The sequence below is a fragment of the Eschscholzia californica genome, unplaced genomic scaffold, assembly GCF_041429995.1.
Source record: "Eschscholzia californica isolate CP2 unplaced genomic scaffold, dmEscCali1.0.p SCAF_5, whole genome shotgun sequence".
Lineage (NCBI taxonomy): Eukaryota > Viridiplantae > Streptophyta > Magnoliopsida > Ranunculales > Papaveraceae > Eschscholzia > Eschscholzia californica.
In genome coordinates this window covers 10,480,186-10,489,598 of record NW_028238472.1, presented here as the reverse complement: position 1 = coordinate 10,489,598, position 9,413 = coordinate 10,480,186, and the positions used below count along the sequence as shown (strand labels likewise).

Sequence of the window (9,413 nt, the reverse complement as noted above, 5' to 3'; positions counted from 1 at the left end):
GAATGGTGTAATAACAAACTTAAGATGGGGTGAGTTTGTGATTCTCATTCCCCACAGATATTTGTTTTAATATTTATAGGCAAATTTATCGTTAGTAAAGTATTAGAATACCTTATATTAAAATCATCCTTGATATAATATCACACCTGAAAAAATTAACAACGTAGGACTTAGCCACCACCATAACAACTTTTTCTCTTTCTCTCTCTCAAAGGTAACTATATCTCTCTCTATAATTTTTTTCCTTCTCTCGTTCTTTGGGCATTTTAATAATTTTCATACTGTTCAAAAAGGAAAAAGAATTTAACCGAGAGTTTTAGTATGAGAAGATAAAGTTAGTTTTACAGATTTTTAAATTTTGATATCTTTCGACATAGGCCACATTTTGAGTGAAAAGACCAAAGAGAGTTTTGTTATTTGTTCATCCCAATTCTGATGGATTTTGATGCGGAGAGATATCCTACACATACGTCTACCATCAAAATCTATGAACGCTAGCTGAGAATTTTGTTCATGCCAAATAACAATTTATTAGACAAATATTTAGTTGAGACTTAATTTATTTTAAATAAATCTTTACTTACTACTTAAATTGGTGTATCGCGTTACTGGTTCATAACTACAAATTTGAATAGTAAAAAATATAACAAAATTGACGTATAATTTATGTAGTTTAAGTAAAAGAATATAACCTAACTTCTACAAAAATTTTCTTTCCTATTCTTGTACGAATCAAACACCAAATTAGAAATTTGACAGGAATCGAATTCCTATTTCTAATCAAACCATATATCAAACTAAAAATATCAAGTTTCCAAGAATCACGTCACGCGAATGTTGTACGAATCAAACACCAAATTAGAAATTTGACAGGAATCGAATTCCTATTTCTAGTCAAACCATATATCAAACTAAAAATATCAAGTTTCCAAGAATCACGTCACGCGAATGGACATTCGCGCGCCAAACATGACCCAAATTTGCATACTTACAAAAACCCTTACAAAAATTTCAATGACTATTACACCAAACCCACCCAGCATTAGATTAAAATGATATTACATGAGCATGATATTTACTGAACACTGAAAAAAAAGTTGAAAAGGAGCATCATCATTCAGCCATTGAACTAAAAGCTAGAGTAACTGGTTCATGAATTTCATATATATAGTCAAATACTGTACCGAAACCAAGTATGTGAAGTATGTTTACTAAAAAGTACAGATATGCCAAAAACAACTTCTCTGCTACCATTAAATTAAAATGGTTCGAGCTACTTGCTGGTGACGGACTGAAAGAGAACTCTAATCCACGATAGATAGTATTTCACTATTTGTCCATTCCTCCCATTCCTCCAAGCATACCCATCATATCTTTTGAACCACCCATTTGCTTCATCAAGTTTTGTAGTCCACCCATGCCCCCTAAATATTTTTGCCAGAGTGGTTAGCATTTTAAAGGGGATCACAATGCTTTAATCGTATTAAAAATAGTAAAGTACTAGAGTATATCCAGGAGTTTCTAACTTCATATGAGCAATTACTACAATATAAAAGAACCAATATTACTAGAAAACTAGGGCTGTTTTGAGAAAGAGATTACCTATTTGTTTCAGCATCTGTGGAGGAAGAACTTTACTCATGTGTTGTGCATTCATATTTCTAGATAATGCACTCATGTCACCCTTCTTTGGAATCTTAAGTCCCTTCATTTTGCCCCAGATTTTAGCGAGTCTTTTGTACTCCTCCAACATCTCCATGACGTCTCTGACTTGACGACCTGAACCCCGAGCTATCCTCATTATTCGAGACTCGTTCATGATTTTAGGGTTGGTACTGTCTAACTCTGAAATAAGAAAGTGTAAATGTCATGTCCCGTAACTTGAAAACATTATCTCACCAAGCAGGAACCATGTCTCTAAATTGCATAATTTTGATTAGGAAAGTATCCCAATTGAAAGCATTTACTGGGATAAGACAAGTGTTTGAGAACTGAGAACAATATAAATCAGATTGTGTTAACCCAACAGTACCTTCATTTGTCATGGAATCCATCATTGTCATGTAACGCTTGATCTTTGCTTGACTTTCCTTTTCATGACCCTTGGGCATCAACTCCGAACTAAACCCAGGAAGCATACCAAAAACCTACAATAGCAACAAGAACAACATAGTTAATTTGACGGTAGAATAACAACAAGTGAATTTAATAAACGTGTATCATATGAAAGAAAAGTGAACAAGCAAATATAGCCAAGTCTGTGTTGTCCCACTACTGCAAGCACACCGAAATGGTGAAATAAGGGGTAGAAACTAGTTTTTTACCTTCTATTGCTCTGATAACTTTCTCCATTATTACAGTAGTCTATTCTTGTTGTTTTGGTCTGATATTGAAGTTCAGTCTCATTAAATGCCTTGATAGATTGCATATATAGGAGTTTATAATTTGCAAAGTAGAGTAAATATGAAGTAGACGATTGCGTTGAATGTTTCTATTACCGAATGAAGCGTGTGATTTCATATTATATTTCACTAGGCTTATAAAATTCATGGAATGGAGTTACTGAAACTGAAATAGAACGAAGCAATTTCAGACCTGGCTAATCGGGCCCATATTGAGAATGTTCTGGAATTGCTCATACATAATTCGTAGTGTAAAGTTTCCTTCGGTTAACTTCTGTAAGAGTTCTGGTTGCTGATCCATAGGCACGACTTCTTGAATCTTGTCCATAAAGCCAGTTAAGTCTCCCATCCCTATTTGACAGGAAACATGGAGTTCAGTAATTGGAGAAACTTTTCAGTGTATTAAATAAACTCATGAAGTTACTTACACCCAAGGAACTATACAGAGCATGAATAATACATCATCAAGAGGTTAAAGATTAACATCACCTAAGAGTCGGCTCACAAACGGCTTAACATCGAAAACTTCGAACTCATCTATGTGTTCTCCAGTTCCAAGAAATATGACAGGACTCTTCGTGGCAGCAACGCTGCACAACAAGTAGAATCGAGTAAGAATATCTGCATGGATGACAACAAGGGAATGCCAACTAATAACAAGCAAACCCAATATACCAAAGCCCACAAGAGACAATAACAATTGTTACTAGATACGTTTTCTTAAATTCCAGTGCCTTTGGAGGTACTCAACTTCGAAGAAGTTGCACGAAAATAAAAATTAAATTTTAACATTACATTTAATAAATCTATAAGCTAATTCGGGCAAGTGATGAGTATATATTCGACATAGCATCATGTAATCTTGATATTATATGAAGGGCTGCTGGTTCAATTATAAGTACTGAGGTACAGAGACTATGAACTATTAGAGGAACTTACGCACTAAGAGCACCTCCTCCTTTTGCAGCACCTTCAGTCTTTGTCACAATCACAGCACCAACTGAAACACTTCGGTTAAATGCTTGAGCTTGGCTAAATGCAGCTTGACCAATACTACTATCCATAACAAAGATCACAAGATCTGGATTCTGAAACGTTCATAAAAATAGAATTATGATTCATCAACCTGACATGCAGGCACATAAAACTTCAGAATGGATGTAACAGCAACGAGATAGAATACCGTTGCTTCGGCAAGCTGGCGCATTTCTTCAAAGAGAGCAGCTTCCTGTTGATGGCGACCACTAGTATCTACAATAATAAGGTCACAATTTTCCTTCTTGAACCTCTCTACACCTTCTACTGCAATTTTTACAGGATCCGACTCCATATAGCTGTAAGTGACAACCAAGTCAATATGACAATATGTTAAAAAAACAGATGAACAAAAAAGTTATGGAGGGAACTGAATATATTCAACAGAAGCACGACTAGTATGAAAGTGGAACTATTTCGCCTGTATGGCGTTCTAATAATACAATAAATAAATCTAGATTTGACGAAAAGTATCCCACATATGCAAAGGCAATAGAAATCAAATAATTTTGAATACAGGAATATAGAACCTAAAAAATCAAACTAATGCTATCACCATCGTACGCACAACCTGCTCTAAGCAGCACGACTCGGACTCAGACTCGGCTCGGCCAAGGTCCGAGTCCGAGTCAGGGGACGAGTCAACCGATTCAGCCCGAGTCAATATTTCAGCTTCCTGTTTCATGAGTTTGCTGAATGCTGCCCATAGCTTCCCTGTTTCTTTTGTCTAGTGTTTACTACCCATACGTAGTTACCAATTTATGTATATAATACGATTAACATGATAATTCATAATACAATCAAGTTCGAACTTCAAAAATCAACACTAAATTACCAGTGGAGTTAGGAACAACTAGATATCCACTCTAGTAGACTCATACTCTAACAGTACAGTAATAACTATTAACTAGAACCAAAAACTCGTAGTCTTACTAAGCTAATTTTCTATTGTAGTAACTAAAGTATAAACTATAAAACTAAATAACTAGAATATCAAAAACAACATTCATATTTGACAAATAAAGGGAGAAATAATCATAACCGAGTCAGACCCGAGTCACTCAGGCTAACCCTAGAGTCTAGACTCGGGAACTCGGTGAGACTCGGCTGGGTGTATGTCCGAGACCGAGCCGAGTCCCGAGTCACTCGGCTGACTTGGCCAAGTTGTACTGCTTAGAACCTGCTTCACTAATTGATAACTAGCCATTTTTCTATTACCCGAGATCATTGTCTGCTCAATCAAACTCTAATGAAATCAAATGTCAATCCGAGCATGTTCTACCCAACAACTGTTCAAAACCATCTTGTTTTTGTTCTTTGAGTTAGACGGAGTTAAATATAACAGGGGGGCTGACCTATATCGAATGACATCAAAAGATGGAGAGAGAAAGAGTATAACCTTCCGTAAAATGGAATCTTAGCTTTAGTTGCATTCTGCTTCAATTGATCAAAAGCACCAGCCCTAAACGTATCCGCACAAACTAAGGCTGGTTTATAGCCCTTCTTTTGATGATAATATGCGTATTTTGTACAAGTTGTTGTTTTTCCAGAACCTGGATATTTTAAAGAAACCCCGCAAAATATTAACATCACGAACACATATATAAACCATGAACGAATTATATATCACTTTTAGTGTTCCAAAAACAAACAAAAAGATACAAGAAAGATATACTACCTTGCAACCCAACAAACATAACAACACTTGGTTTCCCTTTTTTGGGGGTGAAAGAAGGTTTCCCAGTGTCCAACATTTTGCAGAGCTCATTGAATATGGCCTGAAACAAAGAAAACCCTATTATACACAATTACACTAGTCAACCTAAAAGACACAATGAAGTCTTTGTGATTCTGTCATAAGAAATTTTCATGCCCAGGTTATCACAGTTTTCCAATTATTGGACCTCAATTAGAAATTTCACAAATTCAACTATATTGATAAAACCCATATCTAACATGTTCTTGAAAAACCCTAAAAAATAAATTTCAAAGTAAATTAAGATTTGCATGATAAGATGAAGTTGCACCTGTTGGATGATTCTGCGTTTGTTATGACCAGCAGCAAGATCGTCAAGATTAACAATCTTCTTAATGTTAATTTTCATGGTTTTAACGAGATCAAATTGAACATCAGCTTTCAATAAAGCTCTGGTAATTTCGTTTAAACAATCATTCAAGACTTTCTCATCGATTATTGTCGCATTGCTCATCTGTTGAAGAGCGCGGGAGATGCTCCCGCTTAATTCCCCTAAAACCATTTTTACTGATTAGATGATTTCGATCACTTTCGGAATTCAATTGAGAAGGAGAACGGAGAAGAAGAGGGGAAGAAATTTCTAGGGTTAGGTTACGGTTTACTCTTCAAGAGTAACAGAAGTTTTGGGGATCTGATCTACTCTCCGACCCGTTGATTTTGTTAAATTTCGTCCCATATTTTGTTCCCGGTTTAATTTCTCCTTTAACGCCCTAGTTTCTTACCACTTTCCTACTTGGCCCCTATTTCTTAGTAAATTACTAAGGCCACTGTTTTGGGGAAAGCAGAAAAGTTTCCGGGGAAGACGGTGGAAAACAAAAAAAATTAAACCAAACACACCTTTAATGTCGCCGGAAAAAAGTCGCGGGCCGGATGTTGCCGGCACCTTCATCATCTTCTCTCCCTCTTCTCTCTTCTGTTTTTCTCTCTTATCCCTCTCTTCTCTTTTTCTTCTCTTTTTCTTCTCTCTCTTCTCTTGTTTTCTCTTTCTTCTCAATGTCTCCGGTGAAGGGCAGGAGCCCCTTCGCCGGAGCTCGTCTGGAATCCAAAGCTCCGGCGAAGGGGCTCCTCCCCTTCGCCGGAGATGGAGAGAACGAAAAAAATAATTGTCACCGGAAATGGTGGACTTCGCCGAAGATCGTGGAAGTTGCCGGAGATGGTGGTGAAAGGAAGAAGAAGCTGAAAAAGTTGGTTGTTTGTAAATTCTAATTTTTTTTTGTTTCCACTCAAAATTTCACACCCCAAAAAATTCTTTATTTCCCTGTAACACCGACCATTACTAAATTTCATTTGATTTCCTCTTTAACTGTCCCATGATTCCATCCATGAACTCTTAATTCACCTTTTACTTTCCAATCAGGGGTGGCCCTGGGTCAAAGCGAACAAAGCGTCGCTTCGGGCCACCGACTTTTAGGGCCCACCGAGACACATTAATTTCTGTAAGAAATATATAAGAAGTCCAACTCTCTAACAAAATTATAAGGGCCCCATTTAAAAAACGTTAAGTAAAAAAGGCCACCAAATTTGATGATCTTTAAATAGATAGTGGGCCCAACAGTTTGTTTGATTTATGTGAAAGTAGAGTAGAAAGTATTGATTTAAAAACTGGTAGAGACAAGTTATGATTACGAGAAGCTTATCCAATTTAAAAAATGTTAAGTAAAAAGGATCACCAAAACATTAGGTTTCAAGTTCCACAATTACGAGAAGCTTTAGAAGAATTGGTGGAGACAAGTGATGATTCAAAAACAGTTTATGATGCCAAAAATATATTAAAACAAGACTTTGAAAAATTCCTTTTGAGCATAGTTATTTGGCATAATATATTGTTTGCGGTAAACTCTATTAGCAAAACACTTCAAGCTGAAGATATTGATATTGATGTTGCATGAGAGAAATTGAATGGACTCATTCGTTCTCTTAAAGATTATAGAGAAGTGAGATTTGTAGAAATTGAAGGGCCACATTTTCAGACCTCGCTTCGGGCCACCGAAAAATCAGGGCCGCCCCTGTTTCCAATTCTACCATTATTTAGGCCACGACTTTAGGGCTTCCTAAGAGTCTCAGTGGCATCTTAAGAGTCTCAAAAGTATTCGAGATTTTGGGTGGAAAAAGTCATTAGAGCATCTCCAATGCAACACTCAATCTTAGAAACTCCGAGTGCCACTTAGGATTTTTAGAGTTTTTTCTTAAAAATCATCTCCAATGCAACACTCTATTTGGATCTCTAAGATGACGTGTCGAGGGTGGAATAGAGATATCTCAAGAGGACACTCTATTTCTAGAGTGTCCTCTTGAGATATCTCTAATTGTCCACCTCATCAATATTTGATTTTCAACCAATAGTAATCGAGTCTTCTATATTTTCTAAAATAACTAATTATTTATTTACAAAAATAACCATGACACATAAGTAAATAAGATAAGTTTAGAGTTTTGCATTGGAGACACAAAAAATTTAAGGATCTCTATTGACTCTACCTAGGAGTGAGAATCTCAATTGGAACTTGACACATAGGATGAACAGAGATTTTTTTGAGTTTTGCATTGGAGCTGCTCTTAGATGCTCCTAATCCGCACCACTTTTTCTTCTCTTTATGCCAGCAAAGATTGCACGACAGAACACTGCCATTATTAACGACCACCCAAAAAAACACTTCTTCCACTCCTCTCACCACCATTGCCATTGGTCAACCGAACTATTGAAGTATATTGAAGAAAAGGAAGATATCTAGAAGATATCTCCCCAAGATAGAAAGAAATACATAATATAGCAATTGTAATTTTAATTGTTTCCTCTTTGTAATATTTCCTTATTTATTATTTCTCTACAAACCCTATTGTAATCTCTATAAATATGTACCCAAGTCTATCAATGAAATCACCTTTGATAATTATATCTCTTGTTCCTCCTTCAAACTTAATATGGTATTAGAGCAAAGTTGATATTTCTGGGATTTCTACTCGATAATAATTATTTCGTTTATTCGGGTTTTATTCATTCTAAGGAGCTCTACGGATTCTTATTATCTTTATACTTTGATCATCCCAACACCATCTTCAAAGGTCAGTTACTAACACAATTTTTCTGAATTTTTTCAAATTTTTTCGATTTTTTTTCAATTTTTTTTTATTTTTTAAACCTATTTTTAGGTTAGGAATAGTTCTGTTCCAGAATTAGGTTAAAATTAATCCTGTTCCGATTCAGATTAGAATTTTTCCGTTCTGGTTTATCTAAAAACAGAACAGACCTAATCCGGTACATCTTTACTCCGGAATAGAGAAAACCTGGTATACTTGTATACCAGAATAGACTTAACCTGGTATTTTCCAATACTAGTGTATAAACTAAACCCGGAACACAACAAATTCTGTTCCCGATCGGAACCAAAAAATCACTTTTTGTTCCCGACACCAACTTCATCTTCTCCGGTGACTACTTCTAGGGTTTTTTCGTTTTTTTTGGCCGGAATTAGGTTACAGACGAAGGAAAGCAAAGTCTCCGACGTCTGACCGCGAAGGGTTTTCCCTCATCTAAACCGAGATATTATTTCCTCCGACGTTTCTCTCTCTACACCATTAAAACTTGATCGGAAACCTAGTTTTTCTTGATCGGATTTTTTAAAAATTACAACCCACCATCTCGGTTTCCAGCCATCTCTCTTTGTGAAAACCTGTCCTTCGATCACCACACAAAAGCCCCTTTTTTTACTCGGAACCCTAAATTTTTGGCCGGAAATCAACCTCCCTGTTCCTTGATCGGAACCCTAATTTCGGCCGGCGAGATTTCATCGGAACCCTAATTTTGGCCGGCGATAACTGACGCAACTGAGTCAAACCAATTTGACTCAACCCTGTTGCTTTGACCCGTGACTTTACTTCTGTTGACTTGACTACAGTCAGCCGACCTTGACCGACCCAGATTTGACTTTGACTGACCCAGACTTTTGACTTTCTTTTTGTGACACCTCACGTTTGTGACGCTTTTTTTTCCCCACAGTACATAAACTGTTTGGCTTATTTGTGACAGCATCTACTGTCATATTAACTTCCCAACACTTCTGTTAAGTTGTGACATTCTGGGCTGTCCTTTTTATTTCCTAACACTTCTGTTTGGACTATTTGAGACAGCACCTACTTCCTTTTTTCTTTCCGACACTTCTGTTAGTTGTGCAAATTCTGAACCGTCCCTTATATATTATTGTGACGTTGATTTTAAAATA

General features: G+C 36.4%; 1 protein-coding gene across 1 annotated transcript; it reads right to left on the bottom strand.

Moving 5' to 3' along the window:
* Window positions 1-1,137: 1,137 nt before the first annotated feature.
* LOC147536974 (signal recognition particle subunit SRP54 2) lies at window positions 1,138-5,916 on the bottom strand. Its single transcript, XM_086639645.1, has 10 exons — window positions 5,465-5,916; window positions 5,116-5,215; window positions 4,837-4,990; window positions 3,586-3,736; window positions 3,342-3,490; window positions 2,892-2,992; window positions 2,596-2,753; window positions 2,033-2,147; window positions 1,603-1,845; window positions 1,138-1,424 (listed from the first exon to the last, which is right to left on the bottom strand). The coding sequence occupies exons 1-10, from the start codon at window positions 5,693-5,695 to the stop codon at window positions 1,330-1,332; spliced, it is 1,497 nt and encodes a 498-aa protein (XP_086495771.1). The 5' UTR covers window positions 5,696-5,916; the 3' UTR covers window positions 1,138-1,329.
* Between the last annotated feature and the right edge of the window lie 3,497 nt (window positions 5,917-9,413).